The following is a 20,795-nucleotide window of genomic DNA, read 5'->3' as shown; positions in this document are numbered from 1 at the left end:
TGTTTGCTAATTGCTGCTGGCTAGTCTGAAGGAGCTGAGTGGGGGAGTCATGGTGAAAGCCTGCTCTGTGAGGCAGAAGCTCTGAAGCTTGGAAAATAAAGCTACAAGGAGGAGCTGTGCTTCAAAGGCAGAGCTAGGTCCACCCAGCCATTTTGCACAGCTGAATGGTTGCCATGGAGTTTAAAGGATTTCTCAAACCTGCATAAAATAATCAAAGCAACACTCCAGGTGTGATTTTGATGAGAGAATAACATTACAAGATGATGCAAAGCTCAAAAATCGATTTTGCAAGATACTCTTGAAATATTTTAAGATTAATGAATTGTTGTTTTGTGGCTTTACATAACTTCTATTAAAGATTAAGAAAGTAACTTATGTAAAAAATGTTTTTTACACATTTGTTAAAATTATTACCATGTTGTGGCATTTCATTGTGACACAGATAATGGTCATGTTATGCATGTAACTACTGCTCCTCATGGAGCAGTAGTTACATGCATAACATGACCATGTCCTGTACTCTATGTTGTACCTCGATCCTCTTATTCATATAAGGGTTAGGGGTCCTCTTATTCATATAAGAGGATCGAGGTACAACATAGAGTACAGGACATACTTTTACCGCAGAGCAGCCATCAGACCTGATGTGTTGGTGTGAAACTGTCAATCCAGCAGAAGGAACAGTGAGCCACAGAAGGGATTGTCACATCCAGACAATAAAACAGAACAAAAGTGTGTGGTGAAGACCATCTGACTGCAGCACAGATATTAACCCAGGATGCCGCCACAAGCGTGGTTGAGCATTCTCTCACAGCATGTGAGAGAATGCTTTACTGTTGTGAGAGAAATAACCGACTCATGGAGTGAGTGAGAGAGCTTCTAGCTATATTGGCAAAACACACAAACAGCAAGCACCTCAATCATTCAAATGTCTGGGTTGCTCCTGTTAAGTTGTAAGTAGCATACTGCGCATGTGTTAAATGTAAGGTATTGGGAGGTAATGAGAGCTGTAGTTTTTTTCATTTTGTTGTGTGAGGAGCACGGGTGCGCATGTTGTTAACTGTTAATGGCGACCATTAAAGTGTGGATGCTAACATCAGCAGTGTGATTATTGAATCAACACTGGTAGCAGAGGATAGTTGCTGCTGGAAAGTACAAAGTTCCCCCACCGTTCAACGAGAAGACGTCTTACGAAAGTTGGAAAAATGAGATTGAAATCTGGAGACTTGTTACTGACTTAGACAAAAAGAAGCAGGCTCTAGCGGTTACCCTGTTGCTATCAGGAAGAGCAAGAGAGAGCGCGTTGGAAATCGCTGCGGAACATCTCAATGACGATACAGGAATGAGCGTCCTTTTAAACAAGCTGGATTCAAAGTTTTTAAAAGAAAAAAAGGATTGACAGTACGAAGCTTACACGGAGTTTGATCGGATCAACAGACATGGCGACACGTCCATGATGGATTACATTATCAAATTTGAACGACGGTACAACAAGTTACGCAAGTTCAAAATGGAACTACCAGATGCAGTGTTAGCATTCAGGCTCTTAGACACCGCGGGGCTAAACTTTAAGGACACCAGCAGCGGTACTTGATGAAGAACATGATTTTGAAACCGAACATGAGGAGGAGATGGCACCAACAAGCGATGAACCACTTGGTGTTGCAGAAAACTGAATCCTCCTGTGATCCAGTACAACCTGAAGAGGATGGTCTCCCACTGACACACAACTGTAAGTGAAGGAATAAAACTAAAAGCTGGACAAGGAGTTAAATATACCGACAAAGAAACAGGTTAAAAGTATGCTGAAAAAATAACAAGCCGGGCAGGAAAAGCCAGTGGGAAACGCAAAAACTGGTACAACTTAGAATATACTGAGCCAGAGGAAATTGCTGGATCCACAGGGTCCATTGATGTGGGACAAGTAAGCAACCTCGAAGTGGTTGAAAATGTCAAGACCAATACTGACAACAGAGATGAAATATTAGTGGTGAATGAGGATATTTTCTCACACGCTAAACAAACTGAACTTGAGAACTGGAAAAGAAACAATGTATTTGTGGAGGAAAAAGATGAAGGTCAGATGCATATCAACGAGGTGGGTGTGCACACTCAAGAAAACACAAGTAGACATAGTACCAAAAGCTAGACTGGTTGCAAGAGGCTTTGAAGAAATTAACATTCAAGAACTTTCTAAGGATTCACCCACTTGTTCCTCTGAAGCTCTAAAGATGGTCATAGCTGTTAAAAGCCAAGATAAATGGAAGCTGAACTCCAAAGCAGCTTTTTTGCAAGGTAAAGATTTAACACGGGATGTGTATCTTCATCCACCTCAAGAGGCAGAGTGAAGGAATCGTATGGAAGTTAAATAAATGTGTCTATGGCTTGGCAGATGCTTCCTTCTTCTGGTACAACAAGGTGAAAGAAACCATGCAGAAGCTGGGAGGAACTGTGTCAAAAGTTGATCCAGCTGTCTTCTACTGGCAAGATGATTTCTGTATGGTGACAGGAGTTCTTACATGCCATGTAGATGACTTTGTATGGGGTGGTTCAGACATGTTTTCTTCAGCTATTATCCCCCAACTGAAAGCTGCTTTTCAAGTTGGACGAGAAGAACATAACAGCTTCAACTACGTTGGAATGGAGGTTCATTCTCTGCAGAATGAAATCAGAGTACAACAGCGTGCATACATTAAAAACCTACAGCCCATTCCAATTCCATCAGAGCACCACAGTGGGAGGTTCCATTAACAGACACAGAAATGGACATGTTAAAATCCAAGATTGGACAGATTCTTTGGGTAGCAAGACAGAGCAGACCTGACATCATGTGTGACAAATCCATCTTGGCGTCAAACACAAAACATGCTACAATTCAAACATTACACTGTGCAAACAAACTGATCAGAAAACTTAAATCTGAGGAAGTTACCCTCAGATTCCAATGCTTAGGAGACGTCAAATACCACAAGCTAGTGGTGTTCAGCGATTCCTCAATGGGAAACCTCTCAGATGGAGGGACACAAGGAGGACATTTTGTCATCCTGATGAGAGAAGATGGAAAATTTTCACCCATATGGTGGCAATCCAGATGGATTAGGAGAGTGGTATGAAGCATGTTAGCTGGAGAGACTTTAGCACTAGCAGATGGGCTTGATAGTGCCGTCTTTCTTACTACTCTCTATTCAGAGCTCATGGTTGGTGATGGCACGCGCAACATCCTACCCATTACCTGTGTAACGGACAACCATTCCCTCCTTGATGCTGTCCACTCTACAAAATTTGTAACTGAAAAGAGACTTCGGCTTGACATCAACAGCATCAAAGAACTTATGGGTTCTGGGACAATTCAGGAAATCATATGAATACCTACCAAAGACCAACTTGCTAACTGCTTAACGAAATTGGAGGCATCTGTCCTTGGACTACTGAGAGCCCTAAGTGAAGGAAAATGGCAATTTAAAGATTAAAACAAACAAACAAAAAACACTACTGTTCTTTACATAAATTAAGTTCAAGTAAATGGAGCTAAAATAAGTAAAGTTAAAATGCTACTACCGAATGTTGTTCTAACCCGTTATGTTTTTTTTAAAGAAAGAGGGGAGATTAAGTTGTAAATAGCATACTGCACATGTGTTAGATGTAAGGGGAGGTAATGAGAGCTGTAGTTTTTTCATTCTGTTGTGTGAGGAGCGTGGGATCGCATGTTATTAACTGTTAATGGCGACCATTAAAGTGTGGATGCTAACATCAGTAGTGTGGTTATTGAATTAACAGCCCAGAATTAACACAGTTAATATCTGTTCTTACCCGATTGGTACTCTCCTTAGGCTTCCTGTCTTAGAAGCCGATTGCAGACAAGCCAGCAGCAAAGTGGCTGTGTGGTTGGGGGATACCACTAGTGTAAAAAGGGGAACCCTCCACTGTTTGTTGTGACTTTTAGATGTTTTTGTGCCAACACAATCTGCACAAACGGTCAATAATATTTACAGACAAGTAAGAAAATGTACAGAAAGGAATCACAACCCACTGTTCTCAACTGCTTAATTTAAAATGTGATAAATCCCCACTCAGTAATAAAATTCTCCCACTCAGAACTGAAGGAGGAGGGTAAGAAAGTGGTGAGGGGAAAGAGGAGGAGATGAGAGGGGCCAGTAATTAGAAGACATTTTAAATATCCACAATAAAATGCAACCAAGACAACAATAAATAAAACGGAAATAAAAACCACACAACAGAAATCATACATAAAATGAATTATTTTGTCACTGTAAATAAATTGCCCTTCATAAATAAATAATCAGAATGGAAATTGTCAAGTTAATTTTAATTTATTATGCAATTAATAGATTTATTACTTATTGTGACAGTGTTGGGGATCTGCTTCCTGTGTTTACATTTGGTTCTTATGACCATAACTCATCTGACCAATAAACAGGCTGAATGCTTGTAGTGACTCATTCTTTGAGATGTCTGTGGGAAAATAAACCCAACAACCAGAAAAGTTATTCAGCAGCTGATTCAGGACAAAGTTGATCAACTATTGACATGTAAACAGAGAATGAAGCTTTCAGCAGAAATCCTCAGACCGTCTGGAACATTTGTCCTCCTATTGTGTTAAACCTATATATTAAACCTTTGTATTGCTTTATGTATTATGCCAACACTATTACCATTCAGTGTTGGCATTTGAACATGAAATGTTACATTTAGTAAACACTACCAGGCTTTCCCTGTGAAATGTTTTTTTTTTCATTAGCTCTGTGTATTTTAGCAAATGTAAAATGTTGAGTGCAAACAAGCAGTCGGGGAGTAATTCTTTGGCTGTAAATAGAAAGGTCTTTAGAATGTTTTTCACATTAACTGGTTGCTAAGCAAAGTTGGCTTGTGTTGATCAGAAAACGTATTGGCAAAGGCTTTGAAGAGGCGCCTGGTTCAGGAAGTGGCTTTCAGAGGTTCCAGCATATTCTGCACCTCGCTTCATCAAGTGGGCAATATGAAAAGATCTCTCAGGTAATCAGCTTCACAAATGCTTTTTTTTCTTTCTTTGCTGAATTTCTGAACAGATGACATTAAAGCAACTATCCTCTTTTCTCCAGGGCCTATACGATAACTATTTGTCAGTGAGAGTGAGGGACCCCAACCTGCAGAGTGTGTCCGAGGCTCTGGATTGGCTGATATTTTCTGACAGGCTGAATGAAGTGATTCTGCATGGACAGAACTTCTCCTTGCTGAGATATCTGCCCTTCCTGTCTGTGATGTTTCACTTCCTGTTTGCCCACACGCATGTGCCTCGCATCAGCTATCCTCACAGCCACCAGGAGGTTACGGTCTTGTGCTTGAATATGAGAAGTTTGATTAAAAAAAAAGAGAGGAGGTTAGTTTGGGTGTTTGTAACAGAAACTCTGAAGCACTCCTGTTGGTGTCCTCTGCAGGCCACCTCTCGCCTCCTCAGCAGCAGGAACGCTCTGTCCACCATGTTGGCTGACATCCCGGCAAGCATCAGATCCAGGATTGGCCAACTCCACCTCACTCTAGATGTTCTGACGATGCTTCTTGATATCATCTGTCCAAAACTACGACCTGTACGTTAAAAACATTTATTGTAACACTACTTGAAGTTGAAAAAAATATATACATATATAGCCATGTTAAAATGTTAGGAACTTTTTTCACCTTTTAATCTGGCGTATATCCTCCACAGTTTAACCTAAAATGTTGCTGAGATTATTTTGGGTTTTTTCCAAACTCGAGTTTAAAGCATCAAGAACATCCTTGTCTGAAAGCTAAACATTATTCCAGAGATATTTCAGAAAGTGTGTTCACACTTTTAGAATCCTGAAATGTTTCCATTCATCCATTGCCTTCCGCTTGTCTAAGATTGGTTCACAGGGGAACAGGTCCGGGAGGGAACCCCAGACTTCCCTCAGGCATTCCCAACTGGACTTGCTCCTACACTGCTGCATATAGACTGCATTTATTGTAATCAGGAGCGCCGCCAGGAATCTTGGGCCCCATGACGAAAAATGAAATTGGGCCCCTCCTGTGCACCTGCTGTTACAGTTTCTTGAGTCTATCTGACCCATCAAAAGTGTCACAATTTTAAAGGCTTGCAACTGCCTTCTTTTCTTTGGTCCAGTACTGATACTAGCACAATATTCACTGCAAGTGAAATTTACATGAAATAGTTCACATAAAATACAGCAAATAGGTTGCTTAAATTTGTTTTATTAGTCTTAGCTTATTGAAATGTCTCTCCCCACCAGCAACAGTCACAGGCAATGTGCAAAATATACATGAAGCAATCCAGACTTCTAAAAAATGCTATGTTGTTGCATTTTGTTCAAGCAGCAGAATATAACTTAAATAAAAAAATGTTTTTTCATATTTGTTAAAGCTGTCACCGTGTCATGACAGTTTGCTATAAAACAGATAATCGGTAAAAAGATCAATCTTCTCCACCTTCTCCCTGAGCTGCTATACTGCTGTCCAAAGAAATGCACCGTTCTGACCAAAACCAACCAATCAGAACCAGGAGGGACAGTCTTAGCACTGTCAATCAACCTCAGAAACTGTAGTGTACTCACTATTTAGATACAGAGACCAGAAGCCCAGAGGAAACTTTGAGATCAACATTGTTAGACTATTTTTCACACTCCGGTTCTCCAAACCCAGAAATGGAATTAGACCAGAGAATACTTAGTAACCCTGAACAGGAGCACTTAGTTTACATACTTTAGATCAACATTAGATTAGTTTTCTTTTGCTCCTTTTCCTCTGTTTTCTTTCCTTTGGTTTGTTATTTTTTTTGTATTTCCTTTTAACTCATGTAAAGCACTTTGAATTGCCTTGTTGCTGAAAATGTGCTATATAAATACAATTACCTTACCTCATTTACTTACTTCTAGAGGGGCTAATGAAAGATTTTATAAAGATTGTTTGGATTTCTGTGAGTAATAAATACGTAGTTTTTGTTGGGTAATTGTAAAGAGGTTAGAGAGATGGGAAAAATCCCTGGAATGATTCTAACTAGATTGTCACTGGGCACAGTGTTGCTCACCTTTTACACTGGGACAGGGGTGAGGAGTTATGCTGGTATGGTGGTTAGAGCTGCTGCTGACTGACTCATCTGTTAAGTGTGATAAAAGGTACAGGGGCAAGTTAAATATATGAATATGATGTTAAATTCTTTCTTTCATTCATTAAATGCTAGTGAAATGGAGACAAACAGTAGTCTGTAGCTTAACTAATTATGCTAAATGGTTGATAATCTCAGTCTACTCACCTCTCTTGGAGAAAAACTGGGTTATAAATTGACACTTGTCTTTTCTCTCTCTCTCTCTCTTTTTGAAAACCCGAACCCTTGGAATAGTCCTAACTTTTCCCCCTATACGGCGCCCCTGTTTGTAAGCCTTTAAGGAGTGAGCATTGTTCTGCAAATTCCCAACTCAATCAATGTGCGACTATTCCTGGCAATACCAAGATGACAGGATGAGGGGAGGTAGAGGACTGGGGCCAGGGGTGGGCTTGTTGGGTCAGGTTTGGAAGCCACCGATAACTGCTTACACTTCTAGTTTCATTTAATTTTGATTTTCTGATTTTGAGTTCAGATTTTCAATTCTATTTTAATTTTTATTAGTTCTAGTAATTTGCCTAGTTTAGTTTAGTTGGTTTTTGAAAATTCTTTGTTTAGTTTTTACTAGTGTCAGTTATAGCTTTAGTGTTCTTTTGCATATGGGTTACATACCAGGGGAGAGCCTGAAAAAAAAAGATAAAAATAGTTGGTTGGGGGATGTTGTGGTGGCAAAGGGTTAAGCACAACCCACATAAGGACCCACAAACCCACAAGCCATCACAGGTTTGATTCCTGGCCTGCTGACCTTTGCCTCAAGTCTTCCCCCTTCTCTCAATACCCACTTTCCTGTCAATTCACTATTAAATAAAGGCCACTAGAGCCAATAAAACCTTATAACAAATAGTTCACTGTAACAAAATCCCTGAAAACCATCATAGTATTTAGAAAATGTGTTAATTTAGGGCAAATGAAAGAAAAACATTAAAAAAATCCAGTAAACACAATAACAGCAGCTGGAAAGCAGGTCTTGGTGAGCTTTTCAAGTGAACCTCATTTAAAGGCACTCTGTTTTGGCTGTTTCACATATTTAATCTTGTTCTACTGCAATAAACTAACAGTGGAGTTAAATTCAAAGTAATCTCAACTCTAGCGCTTCCTCCCATGTTGCTTGATGTTAAAGGACTGTGTAGTAACATGGATAACTTCATTTGTGTTCCTGTCATCTGCTAGCATAATGCTGCACCGCAAGAAAAATCAAATGGAATCTAGACTTCATTCTTATGACACAAATGAAAACTAAACATGTTTTCTCCATTAAAGCTGTAGTATGTAGCAACAGATGCTGCTGACTGGGAAAAGCTGTAATGGTATCAGACAACATCGAAGAAAGAATAAAGACATGAGTACAAGATTGACGAGCACTAAGACCTGCCTTCTGGCTCTGACTGGTTGTTTCTAGTTGACACTGGGAGAAGGCAGAGGAGCTCCATTTTTTTCACAGATCATCTGTTTCATACCACACTGTCACAACATGGTGACAGTTTCAACAAATAGGTTTTTCAGTAGCTCTGTGAACGCTCATTACACTTTGTTAGTTTTCCTTGTTTGTGCTTCAAATCATAAAAACACAAGACTAAAAAGTCATAAAAGTAACATACAGTCAACAGTTGAGAAACTCTGACCCTAAAAGGTGTGTTTTTAGCCTTGATTTAAAGGCACTCAGTGTTTTGGCTGTTTCGTAGTTTTCTGGAAGTTTGTTCTAGATTTGTGGTACATAGAAGTTGAATGCAGACAATGCCCCAATCTTCGCCCAAAAAATTTAGTTTTTTAGTTTTGGTTGAATCGTGCAAGATATGGTCGCATTAAAAGTGGAACAATGATTGATCATGTTTCAATTTAATACCACAAAAACCTGCCATTTCAATATGTTGATCCTTTTTTGCACTAAACACCTGCTCAATGTGCAGCATTTGCTACTTTCAGGTGAATCCTCAGCTTTTTAGCAGCAGAGAGAAGGAATTGATGCGAGAGCTGATCAACACCATGCTGGCTTACAACCTCTCATACAGGCAGGACCGCACACCTGAGGGCCAGTACACCTTCATGCTGGAGCCGTGAGTACACACACACACACCCAAACAAACCTCCTGCTGCCCACCAGCCAGTGGGGAGGGAAACTTGCTGAGCAGATGTGTGAGCTGTTGGGGTGTTGAAGGTCACTGTGCTAGTCCACACTGGTTTCTCTGCATAACAGCTTAGAGAATAATCCCCTTATTACCTGGAGTGTGTGTGTGAGTGCATACAAACACATGGACACACACACCTCACAAGGGATTTAATACCTTGTGGGGACAACTTTCCTGACACATATGTTGTGGGACCCACTGTCCCTACAAGGGGAAATGCTGTTTATGGGTTAGGGTTTAGGTTTAGGACTAAGGTGTGAATTGAGTTTTGGTTAGGGTTAAGTATGTAATGGTAAGGGCTAGGCTTAGGCTGTAGAAATGAATGGAAGTCAATGGAAAGTCCCCACAAAGCTAGCCTGACAAACATACGTGTGTGTGTGTGTGTGTGTGTGTGTGTGTGTGTGTGTGTGTGTGACTGTTGTGTCAGAACAGGGTCGCAGACAGCAAAGCCTCATTACTGTTGTAGAATGGGATTGACTAAGAGTTGGACTCAGATGACATATGGCGGAATTCAACGTTTCTGGAGCAGGAATGAATGTGTTAGAACAGTGCTAGATTTGGAGGCTGTATTCATGTTTGGGAGTTTTATTCAGTTCCACGCCGTGTTTCAACGATTCCCGAGCCTGTGTGAGGCTAACGGTTGGTCAGGCTGGGATTCTCCAGGCATGCTGCGGCCGGCTGAAGAGCAGCCGGGCGTCCAGGACGGCTCCTTCCTGCAGGCTCGCTGTGATGAGGTGCTGGTCACCAATGACTGGTGCTTGCCCCTGGTGTTGGCTCTGCTGCTGCTGCTCCTGGTCTACACCTTCCTGTACCTGCCCTCACTGGCACACCACAACACCACCCTGTGACTGGTGGAGAAGGGCAGTTTGGAAATGAGTGGTCGACGTCAAAGGCAGCCTAATTGTTTGGCACAAGTGGAGATATGCCATTGGACTGCTCTGGTTTTGGATCTGGAGGAATCATCTTTAATATCAGATATCAATATAAGCCCAAATTTTTATATTGGTGCATCCCTAAAGAAAATGTAAGTAAAGTTTGTTAGTTTGCATTTGGGAAAACTTTGGAATTTGCTAATGTCATTTTCCAGGTCTAGATGATTATGAACTGGAAGCTTTATTATGACTTATGTTTTTTTTTCTTTTTTTATGTGTTGTTCTGGCGGTATGACATTCAGAATTATTGTCTTGAGTGCCAAAGTGGGGGGCAACTGTGGCTGTGTGGGTAGAGTAGTCATCTTGCAATCAGAAGGTTGTAGGTTTGAGTCCAGCTTCCTCCTGCCTCATGTTGATGTGCCCTTGGGCAAGACACCTAACCGAAAATTGCCTACCAATCTGTGTATCAGTGCATAAATGTGTGCACGTTTGTGAGTGTAAAGCGCTTTGAGTGGTCAAAACTGATTGGAAAAGTGCTATATAAGTTCAGTCCATTTACCATTTTCATTCAAGGTGAAGCCCAACAGATTTACTTCCACAAATGGAGCCTTAACTGCTTTTGCTATGGGAAAACCAAAAGCTGTGGGAAAGGGCAAGAAAGGTGGAGATAAGGGTAGAGGAGAGAAAGAAGGAAAGAAAGAAGTCTGCTCCTATACTGTCAGAAAGAGAGAAAAAATGTTTTCTAAAGACTAAACATCTAGTAGTGTTGACATGGTTTTCATTTATTTATGTCAATATTTTTGTTTCATTTGCCACATAATGGCACATTTGATTTTAACAATTTATCCTTCAGTATTTTGGTTTTTACACAATTTGGAAAAGTCTGGAATTTACTTTTAAAATGGAATAATATATAAAAACTTAGTTTCTATTTCATGACATAGCATGACTAGCATTTTACTCATCTGTCAGAATGCAGCCTCACTCAAAAATCAAAAAGGTAATTTCACCACTGTTATTGCTTCTTTTGTCATTCAAAAATGAATAAAGGCACCAATGTTCACAAAGCAGATCTGCTTTGTGAACATTGGTGCCTTTAGTCTGGATGCCAAATAAGCAGTAAAATGACCCCCGTTTGTGTAATGATGTACCAGAGAACCTGACCCAGATAGCACAATACGAGTGAAACAACATTAAAACAATGTCAGGCAGAAACATTGAATCTACGTTGAAGCCTGACATTGAAAGTGGTCAGTGACTTACATGTTTAATCAACATTAGGGTTTCAACCATAATTGACACTATATCAATGTTGATTCAACCATCAACTGAATGTGGATCTACATGCACATTTGTGTTGAAAAACACTGGATTATGCATTGGCATTTCAGTCATTAGAATTCGACCACAAAACAATATTGATTCAATGACATCTTTTCAGCATTAGTTAATTGGCTAGAATTGGATGATTGTTTGATGGTTAATCCACCGTCAGTTGTTGACCTTAGCCAAAAATCAGCTATTCTGACTATAATTCAACGTTGAATTACCATCGTGTGCAATCTGGGGAGGGCCACACAAAATGTTGTTTTTACAGGGTTTCCGCATGGGAGTAAAAGGTAGTAAATTAAATTAGCTAAAATTTAGGCCAGTAAAAGGTAAGAAAAGGTGGCATGTTTTTTATCACCCCTTGAAAATATTCTAAATTTTCCATTGATGCTTACTTCTTGTGGAGAAGCAGATCCCTATTTTGTTACTCTCAGAGCTGAAGTTCTCTGGCGCCTGAACACCGCAGCAACTCAAGTAAGTCAAACAAGGGTGTGACTTTGAGTTGCAATTGATGGGGACAAATTGTGAGGAACAGTTGGGGGGTGGGTAGGGATAGTGCAACCTAGAAGGCCTTTTTTGTGCTAAGAATGAGGCGAAAACCAAATGTGAATGCCAGGCTGTCTTACTCAAAAACTTAGGATATACAATCTGATGAGGCTTGTCAGATTAATGGTACTTATTGAAAATAAAAACCTTTTAGAATATATCAAAAAACGCCACTGCAAGTCACATCTGTGTCTCTGCTCGTCAAGACTTTCAGTAGAACGTTTTGGGGTTGGTTGGGGTAGTTGGGTTGTAGGCTGACCATTAATACATTCAGTTCAAATAAAAAAATACTTTAATAATCCTAATGGCAAATTAAATAATATATATGCTATATATAATATAATAACATATATATTATGTAATGATATATTACTGGATTCCAATCCAACATGAGCAGGAATCTGTCACAAAAATTGTTGTAACCTCCAAACTTTGACTCCTATGCTCTATAAAATATTTCATCCTATTTGATCATTGCTTTAAAATCACCACGTTCAATGAACAAATGATGCAACTACAGGGACGAAGAAACTTAGAACAACTTAAAACCATTCTGTCAGCCTAACGTCACGCAGATCCGTTGTCACGACAACCGACAGACAACATTTCCAGGAGTCAGGCTTGATGTTTATTTTGCGATTAAGAAGTAATTGCCTGAACGCTTGTGGTGGTTGATTAGCTAATTTAAAGACCTGCTCCACTGATAATCTCATAAAGTAGATGTTTGGGTTGCCTTATTTTTGTACTAACTGAACCGAAATACACCAAACTGCGCAGCATGGGTAAGCTACGTTAAGTTAGTCAAAGTTAAGCTGTAGCGTAGCTAACCTACTCCCCACTTTTTATATTTTTAATTAAAGCTTTTTACTGACCTGTGAAATGTGATCCCTTGGACCTTGTTATCTTGCTCTTGTAGTGTTTTCAATTAATATCAAAACTTTGCGTCCCCTTTTCAGATTCTTTGCTTGATTGTGTCATTTCCCCGACCACCGATATTCCTGACTGAATGCAAAGTAACAGCGCATGTGGCGCACTGCCACGGCGCGCACAGTAAGTCACGTGATGTCCAGTGCACTAGGTCACTGAGCGGACCCGCCATTTACATTTTACAAAGGAATTTTAAATAGCAGTTGTCCACTGGTTGTTAATGCTTTGAACACAGTGCTAGGTTGCTATCGAGTTACTGTCTGAAATTGATGCAGGAACAGAAAGGAAAAAGCTGTAGGAAATATTGGTGGGGACATGTCCACACCAGTCCTTCAGGAAGTTATGCTTATAAAAAGTTTTGCCCTTTTTAATCAAAATTGCAGTGAAATTTTCATTTTTGAGTATGTTCACACTGCCATCTGTTGCTTGCAGTGCAGTTGGTGTTATTTAACTTAGTTAAACTTTTACCTAAAAGTACTGCATTCATCGACTAATACCATTTAGACTCGTTGCATGTTATTGTTTACATCCGGAAATTTCACGAATGTGCTGGAGGTGCAAAAAGACTTTTCTTTTCCTTGCCATCCATAGCCACACTGCCACGATAGAACGATTCCGTTAACTAAATAAAACTTGGAGATGTAAATATTCTTGATTTAGTGCAGTACGCAACAGCAAAGGTAGAAAAACTGTTACAGAACAAATCAAATCCACTGGTACTCTTTATTTTTTTTTTTCTCACTTTGTGTCACTAGCTACACAGAGACTTGTTGCCTTAGCAACCAACAAATATTTCCACTATACGTATGAGGATTCAACACCATAAAACGCACAAACACACAAAGTGCAGAACATTCAGTCCTTAACAGTTTCATGTTTTCAGGCTTGATGTTTATTTTGGGATTATAAAGTGATCATCTGAATACAGCTGTGGTTGATTAGCTAATTTAAACACCTGCTCTAATGATCTGGCAGAGGTGGTGTGTGGGTTACATTGTGCTGCACGTTGACATATTACATTTGTTTATTCAAACTTTTCACTGATCTGTGAAATATGATGCCCTTGAACCTTGTTTTCTAGTTGTCCTAGTGTTGACAATTGGTTGCAAACCAATTCTTATTCTATTGAGAATAAAACTTCAGCTTGTGAAATTGGAATGTCATTGCATTTTACTTTGGATATTTTTTTTTTTAAGAATATAAGTCTTATGGATTTAGGATAAATACTAAAAATAGTGCTTGCTTTTTTTTAACATGTGAGGTCTTAGTCAAGATAAAGTCACAGTTACACCTTTAAGTACACAGCAGCAGGTTGGCCACTCTGAGGTCAAAAAAACCCCAACAAAAAATAGTCCAGGGGGTGCACGGCTTAGATTTTTTGTTTTTCTATCAACTCTGCAGACAAGACCACATCACTATTCAACAGTTAAGTTGGAGTAGTTTGTTTTCAGCTGCTTGCCATCACATTTTAAGTTTGTTGTGTGTGCAGTCGTGTGGAGGAGGTGGCGCGGTTTCCGGGCCTGCTGCCGCGTCGCCAGCTGACTTACCAGGCCAAACAGACCATCAGCAGAGAAATGGAGCAGGAGAAGATGAGAAGAGCTGAACAGATGATGCTTCAGAGGAACCCTGCTACGGTTAGATGCCACCGCCTGTTTAGTCAGAAAAAAGCTGAATGTGTATGAAACTGTACTTATGATTTGTGATGTGCTGCATGTGTTTGTTGTGAAGAAAGAGGAAGAAAAAAAGAGTGCAGGTCCGAAACCAACCAAGAACCATCAGCAGAGGTTGGAGAACATTGTGAAACAGACAACAGTGGAGACCAGGGTGAGATGCACAAAAACACCTTCTTTTCAGGGAATGTGTGCTTTATGTGCTGACAGTTAAAGTTCAGAAAGCAAAATCCAGTTTATTTCTAAAGCACTTAAAAAGAACTTGTTTAACCAAAGTTCAGTACAACACTGAAGCGAATCAAACAAAGACACAAATAATAATAAAATGACAAAGAAAAAAACAAAATAAAGCACATGACAGACTGTAGTAAATAAAACGGAAAGAAAAGAACCAACTCCAACTGTAGAAGCCTAAATTCAGTTTTAGTTCATTCAGACCTTTAGAATAAATTAAGTTTGTATTTCTTATGATAATTTGTTTATTAGGATAAAAATGATTACTAGTTAAACCTCTAATGCATACAAATTTCTTAGACTACTAAGGCCTTCTAGTAAATATACATATCTATTTGCAGTTAAGGATTTGAAGGTGTGGCTAGAGAATTAGGGTTAGTTTTATTCTTTATTCTTTTTGTGTAAAAGTAACATTTGTATCATTTTTATTTTTGAAGTAAACTGTTTAACTTTAAGAGGATCCAGTCTGTTTTTTTTTTTGTTTTTGTTTTTTTTTTGTCATTTCAACATCAAGTGGACAGAAAGGGAAATATGGAGTGTCAAGCTTATGGCTTCATTGTTTCGGAATCTACAATAGTAAAAAAAAAACTTGCTCTACATGTGGACTGTATCAACTTGGAGCAACACAACTTACAAGGAATTGTTTCAGAAAAGCAGCACAGAGACTTGGAAAAGTAGTAAATTGGATAACAAGCGACAGTTGCAGCTGAAGTACTTGAGTTAAAAAAAAGAAAAAAAATGAAGGCAAGCATCTGGTGGCTCAGTGGAATTATGAAGTGGAACTGTTGACATTATTATCTATAAGACGTAGAAGTTTAGCTCGCTATGGACGAACGAGAGAGTGAAAAACGGACGGTGAAAATGACTGGAAAGGCTGGAGAAGAACATAAGCCTAAGCTAATCCAAGCTCTCAGGTCCACGCTAGTCCAGGTGTCAAGCTTGAAGAAGCAAATTGAGCAGTTAATGGAAAATGACTCAAACGTTGATGCTGTAAAAAAATAAGCTTCGTGTGGATTTTAGTGGCTTGCAAGAAGAGTTTAAGAAGTTCGACTCTGATCTGCAGAAAGTTATTGATGATTAAGAATACATGAAAGATCAAAGAGACTGGTTCAGACCGAAGCATGATGCTATGGATGACTTCTTTTGGCGTTGTGAAGGATGGATGAAAGACATTCTGAATTGCGCCAACCCAGCCGAGGAATGTGACAAACAGAAAACACCTGCAGATAGCAGGTCTATGACATCAAGGCAGACAAGCAGACACAAAAGTAGTTCATCAACACAATGTGGAAGTTCAGTCTCATCATCTTCATCAGTGAGATTAAAGGCAGAATTAGAGTGGGCTGCTTTAAAGGCAAAGGCTGCTGCTTTACAGAAAATAAACTAGAAAAAGAAGAAGCAGAGTGGCATGCAGAGCAAAATTTCAAGAATATAGAGGCTGAAGAAAACAATAAGAAGCAGAGTTTGAAGCTCAGCAAAAGATTTTTGAAGCTGTTTTAAAGGCAATCAAAGCATGCAATGCAAACAGCGTTAGCAGAGTCCAGTGCTAAAATGCTAAAATGGAGATTTTGCAGAAATATGAAGAAGACAACAGCGTTTTTCAAGCTGATTAAAAAGACAGTAAAGAAGATATAAAACCTACATTACAGCTACCATCACAGAACACATTAAAACCAGGCAGCTTTAAAGACACTGCTCCAGCTGCACATGTTCAAATGGCTACATCTGTAAAAGAAGTTGAACCTAGAGATCAACCTAGAGACGGGCTTTGCCAAGCTATTTCACAAAAAGCCCATGTCACAGAGTACCTGGTGAAGAACCATAACCATTTCTTCCAGGTCTCACCATACCAATATTTAATGGAGAACCGTTGGAATGCAGATCTTTCACTGAAGCCATCGAACATGGAATCGAGAGTTGACCGGTAATGATTGTGATTGACTTCAGTTTTTGCTACACAACACAAGTAGATAACCACATGAGTTGGTTAAGAGCTGCATTCATATGGAATCTTCAGCAGGATATATTAAAGCTAGACAGATGTTAAAGGAGTTCTTTGAAGATGACTTCAAGATCCCAGAAGCCTACATTAAAGAGGATTTGAACTGGCCAGCAATTAAACCAGAAGATGGAGTTGCTCTTCAGTCTTTTGCACTTTTCTTTACTGGCTGCTCAAACTCAATGATGCTATTAGATATTAGCTATCTAATAGCCAATATTAGCTACTAGATAGCAAATATTTTCAGAAAACTTGGGCAACACAGCTAATATAAATTTTTTGCTAAATAAACTGCCATGCAAGCTCAAAGAATTGTGAAGAAAATCTGCCTGTGACCTGCAAGAAAGGACCAAGAAAAGAGATAAATTTAAGGACTTTAACTTTTTGAACCAGCAGGTTCAATACCTTTTACACCCACTCTATGGAAACTTAAAGGACACCACCATAGCCACGAAAAAATCTACTAAACCAAAACAACACTTGGAATCATTCAAACCAAAGAAGGTGCTTACCACACTTGTTATACTTCAAAAGACAGAAGACAGAAATATCTTCAAAAACACCACCTACAACAGCAGAGACTACCACCAAACGTGTTTATAAGCTGTGAAGAGCAGTGCTCTCCACAGCCTCATAGTTTGCAAAAAATTCAAGAGCAAGCCACATAAGGACGAAATTGAATTCCTGAGGAGCAAAGGTTTGTGTTTTGCACGTTTGAAGCAAGAACATATGAGTAGCAGTTGCAAACAGAAACTTCAGTGTCAAGAATGCTCAAGATGTCACCCCACATCTTTACACATTACAACCAAAGGCACTAAAGAAGAACCAGTAAAGGAAAGTTGTGAACAGCTGAAACCTGTGGTGTCACTGGGGCCGGGAGGGACGATTGTGTCCTGTCGGTCATTCCAGTGTGTGTAAAGGCACGAAAGGGAACCAAGACAATGACATCTTATGCATTTTTGGATCCAGGTAGCTCAGCTTCCTTTGCTACAGAGTCACTGATGAATCAGTTGTGAATACACACATTGTGACTGGTCTGGAGATCAACAGACCAGATCAGAACTAGTTTGTTTTTCCCCCTAGCGGCACCACAACCTGCTGCGCAAACTCTGACTTGCTCCTATCTTATTATTTATGCAGCAGCAGTAGCAGCTCGCTCTGCTTCACTCCTGCCTCTGCTCCACAGTCCTCTGAGCTTGGATGTGACACAAATTGCACCGATCTGAAATTATGCAGCCGACAGAAATACAGATACTGTTGAGGAAAGCTGCTACCATGGAAATAGATTTTATTCTGAAATGATTCAGCTTCCATCTATCACCTAAAGTCTCTCCTCTTAAACTGGCAACTACTGGAGACTTGTAGCACCAGCATAACAAAATTTCATATCCTGTGCTGCACGTTACGCTGATTTTGTCAGTGCCTCCTTCAATGAGTGTGGGAATTTTTGGTATCAAAGAGCAGCACAGGATCCGTCAAAGAGCTGCATGTTCGCCACCCCTTTGTTAATGTGCCGTTGTTGTGAAGCTGCATGTTCTGTGTTAATTCATAATTAACTGACTTCAAGTTTAATTAACCAGTCTGAGGGAATATGTCAACTGATTTAGCTCTACAGTGTATTTAAGTACTGCTTCACTGTATTTTTATGTTTATGTTGTAACTTTGGTTATAATTAATTAGTATTATTCTGCTTTGATTACAGAAACCACACACCTACACATACTTTTGTGTATGTACATTCTGGCAACTTTTCAATATAAAGAGTGAACTTTGATTTGGACTCCTCCTTCTTTGAATATTTATAAGTGTTCTGAAGCGATTTCTGCCAGCTCAGATTCACAAACCCATCTCAACACTGAAGCTGGTCAGAGAAGAACAAACGAACAGAACCATTTCCATATTCATCAACCAACAGAAGCATAAAACCTTTTTCAAGAACCAGAGTAGTCCTCCAGGGGCATTATTACTCCCTATTGTTATAAACATTTAAATGCAGCTTTTATTTTTGATTTTCTAAAAGAGTTTTAATCTGATCAGATTTTGGTGGCTGTTTGCTGACCTTTTCTTTTAAATATGAATACACAATTACTGCTCAAAAAACTAAATATATGGAAAAGTAGACTGAAATCTAAGGCTTATAATAGTGAAAGTGTTACATAAGCTCTATTTTAAAAAATGAAAGAGAAATGTCAGCTTTCTGATAATTACACTATATTGCCAAAAGTATTTGCTCACCCGTCCAAATTATCGGAATCAGGTGTTCCAATCATGTCCTTGTCCACAGGTGTATAAAATGAAGCACAAGCATACAAAATGTTTTTACAAACGTGTGAAAGATTGGCTCGATCTCAGGAACTCAGTGAATTCCAGCATAGAACTGTGATAGGATGCCACCTGTGCAACAAATCCAGATGTGAAATTTCCTTGATATTCCCCAGTCAAATGTCAGCTGTATTATAAGAAAGTGGAAGTGCTTGGAAACGACATGAGGCCTTCAGATTAGCTCAAGAACAGTGCGCAGAGCTTCTTGGAATGGGGTTCCATGGTGGACCAGCTGCATCCAATGCAAAGCGTTGGATGCAGTGGTGTAAAGCACGCTGCTACTGGACTTTAGAGCAGTGGAGGCGCGTTCTCTGGAGTGACGAATTGCACGTCTCCATCTGGCAATCTGATGGGCAAGTCTAGGTTTGGCAGTTGCCAGGAGAACAGTATTAGTCTGACTGCATTGTACCAAGTGTAAAGTTTGGTGGAGGGGGATTATAGTGTGGGGTTGTTTTTCAGGAGCTGGGCTTGGCCCCTTAGTTCCAGTGAAAGTAACTCTGAATGCTTCAACATACTAAGACATTTTGGACAATTCCATGCTCTCAATTTTGTGGAACAGTTTGGTGATGACCCCTTCCTCTTCCAACATGACTGTGCACCAGAGCACAAAGAAATGTCCACAAAGACATGGATGGAGAGTCTGGTGTGAATGAACTTGACTGGGTTATGTAGCTTTATGTGACCTGACCTTTGGGGTGAATTAGAGCGGAGCGTGAGAGCCAGGCCTTGTCATCCCACGTCAGTATGTGACCTCACAAATACCCTTTTGGAAGAACGGTCAAAAATCTCCATAAACACACTCCTAAACCTTGTAGACAGCCTTCCCAGAAGAGTTGAAGCTGTTCTAGCTGCAAAGGCGGACCAATGTCATATTGAACCCTATGGCTTAGGAATGGGATGTTTCTTAAGCTCATATGAGTCTTGGCAGGTGAGTAAATACTTTTGGCAATATAGTGTATGTTTATTTCTGTGCACTCCATACTTCTGCATGAATTACTGGATTAATGTGGCGTAGCATAGAGACAATCTGCCTGTGGTTCTGATGAGGTTCAGGAAGTTCAGGTTGTTTTGATAGCTGCCTTCAGGTCAAGTGACTTGTTGGCTCTAGTGTATCTCATCTTCCTCTTGGCAACACTGTGGAAATTCTGCGAGACGTTCAGGTCAGGTCAGTTTGCTGGACATTCGAGAACAGGAGCTCCAAGGTCATTTACTGCAGGCTGGTCCAAAGTTCTGCTAGGAAATGAAATCAGCATCTCCATAAAAGCATAAAGTTCTTTAGAATATCTGGTAGACGACTACTTACCAATTACTTCAGAAAACCCAGTGGACCAGTGGTACATTTTAAATTTTGACTATCAGTATAAAATTGGCAAAATTCACACGTTGAAGAATCTGTTTAACGTTTCCTATAGATGATCCTGATTTGATTTAGAGCCAGTAGGTGATCCAGATGCAGCCAGAAAAGTCAAATGGCCCTTTACCACACGAACCCATCAGAAGCCAGCTTCAGCATTGAACATACTGATGATAAAACCCAACAGGAACGCAGAACTGCACTGCTTCACCTTGAAGATGTACAGAGCTCAACAGCTGGACTGGAAACCACAGCCTGTAATTTTCTTGGTTCAGTAATGA

General features: G+C 39.8%; 1 protein-coding gene across 1 annotated transcript in view; it reads left to right on the top strand.

Annotated features, from left to right (window-relative positions):
- chtf18 (CTF18, chromosome transmission fidelity factor 18 homolog (S. cerevisiae)) overlaps positions 1–20,795 on the top strand; it is a gene marked incomplete at its 5' end in the record, with an annotated part of 44,217 nt that overhangs the window by 10,121 nt on the left and 13,301 nt on the right. Inside the window, 6 exons of the mRNA XM_015022427.1 lie at positions 4,899–5,013; positions 5,100–5,324; positions 5,436–5,585; positions 9,059–9,189; positions 14,425–14,569; positions 14,664–14,759. Coding sequence (XP_014877913.1) covers positions 4,899–5,013; positions 5,100–5,324; positions 5,436–5,585; positions 9,059–9,189; positions 14,425–14,569; positions 14,664–14,759 — 862 coding nt within the window. The remainder of the gene's footprint in view (positions 1–4,898; positions 5,014–5,099; positions 5,325–5,435; positions 5,586–9,058; positions 9,190–14,424; positions 14,570–14,663; positions 14,760–20,795) is intronic.

The sequence above is a fragment of the Poecilia latipinna genome, unplaced genomic scaffold, assembly GCF_001443285.1.
Source record: "Poecilia latipinna isolate Pla-1442-1.1 unplaced genomic scaffold, P_latipinna-1.0 Scaffold3004, whole genome shotgun sequence".
Classification (NCBI taxonomy): Eukaryota; Metazoa; Chordata; class Actinopteri; order Cyprinodontiformes; family Poeciliidae; genus Poecilia; species Poecilia latipinna.
This window is presented reverse-complemented; position numbering and strand designations above follow the sequence as displayed.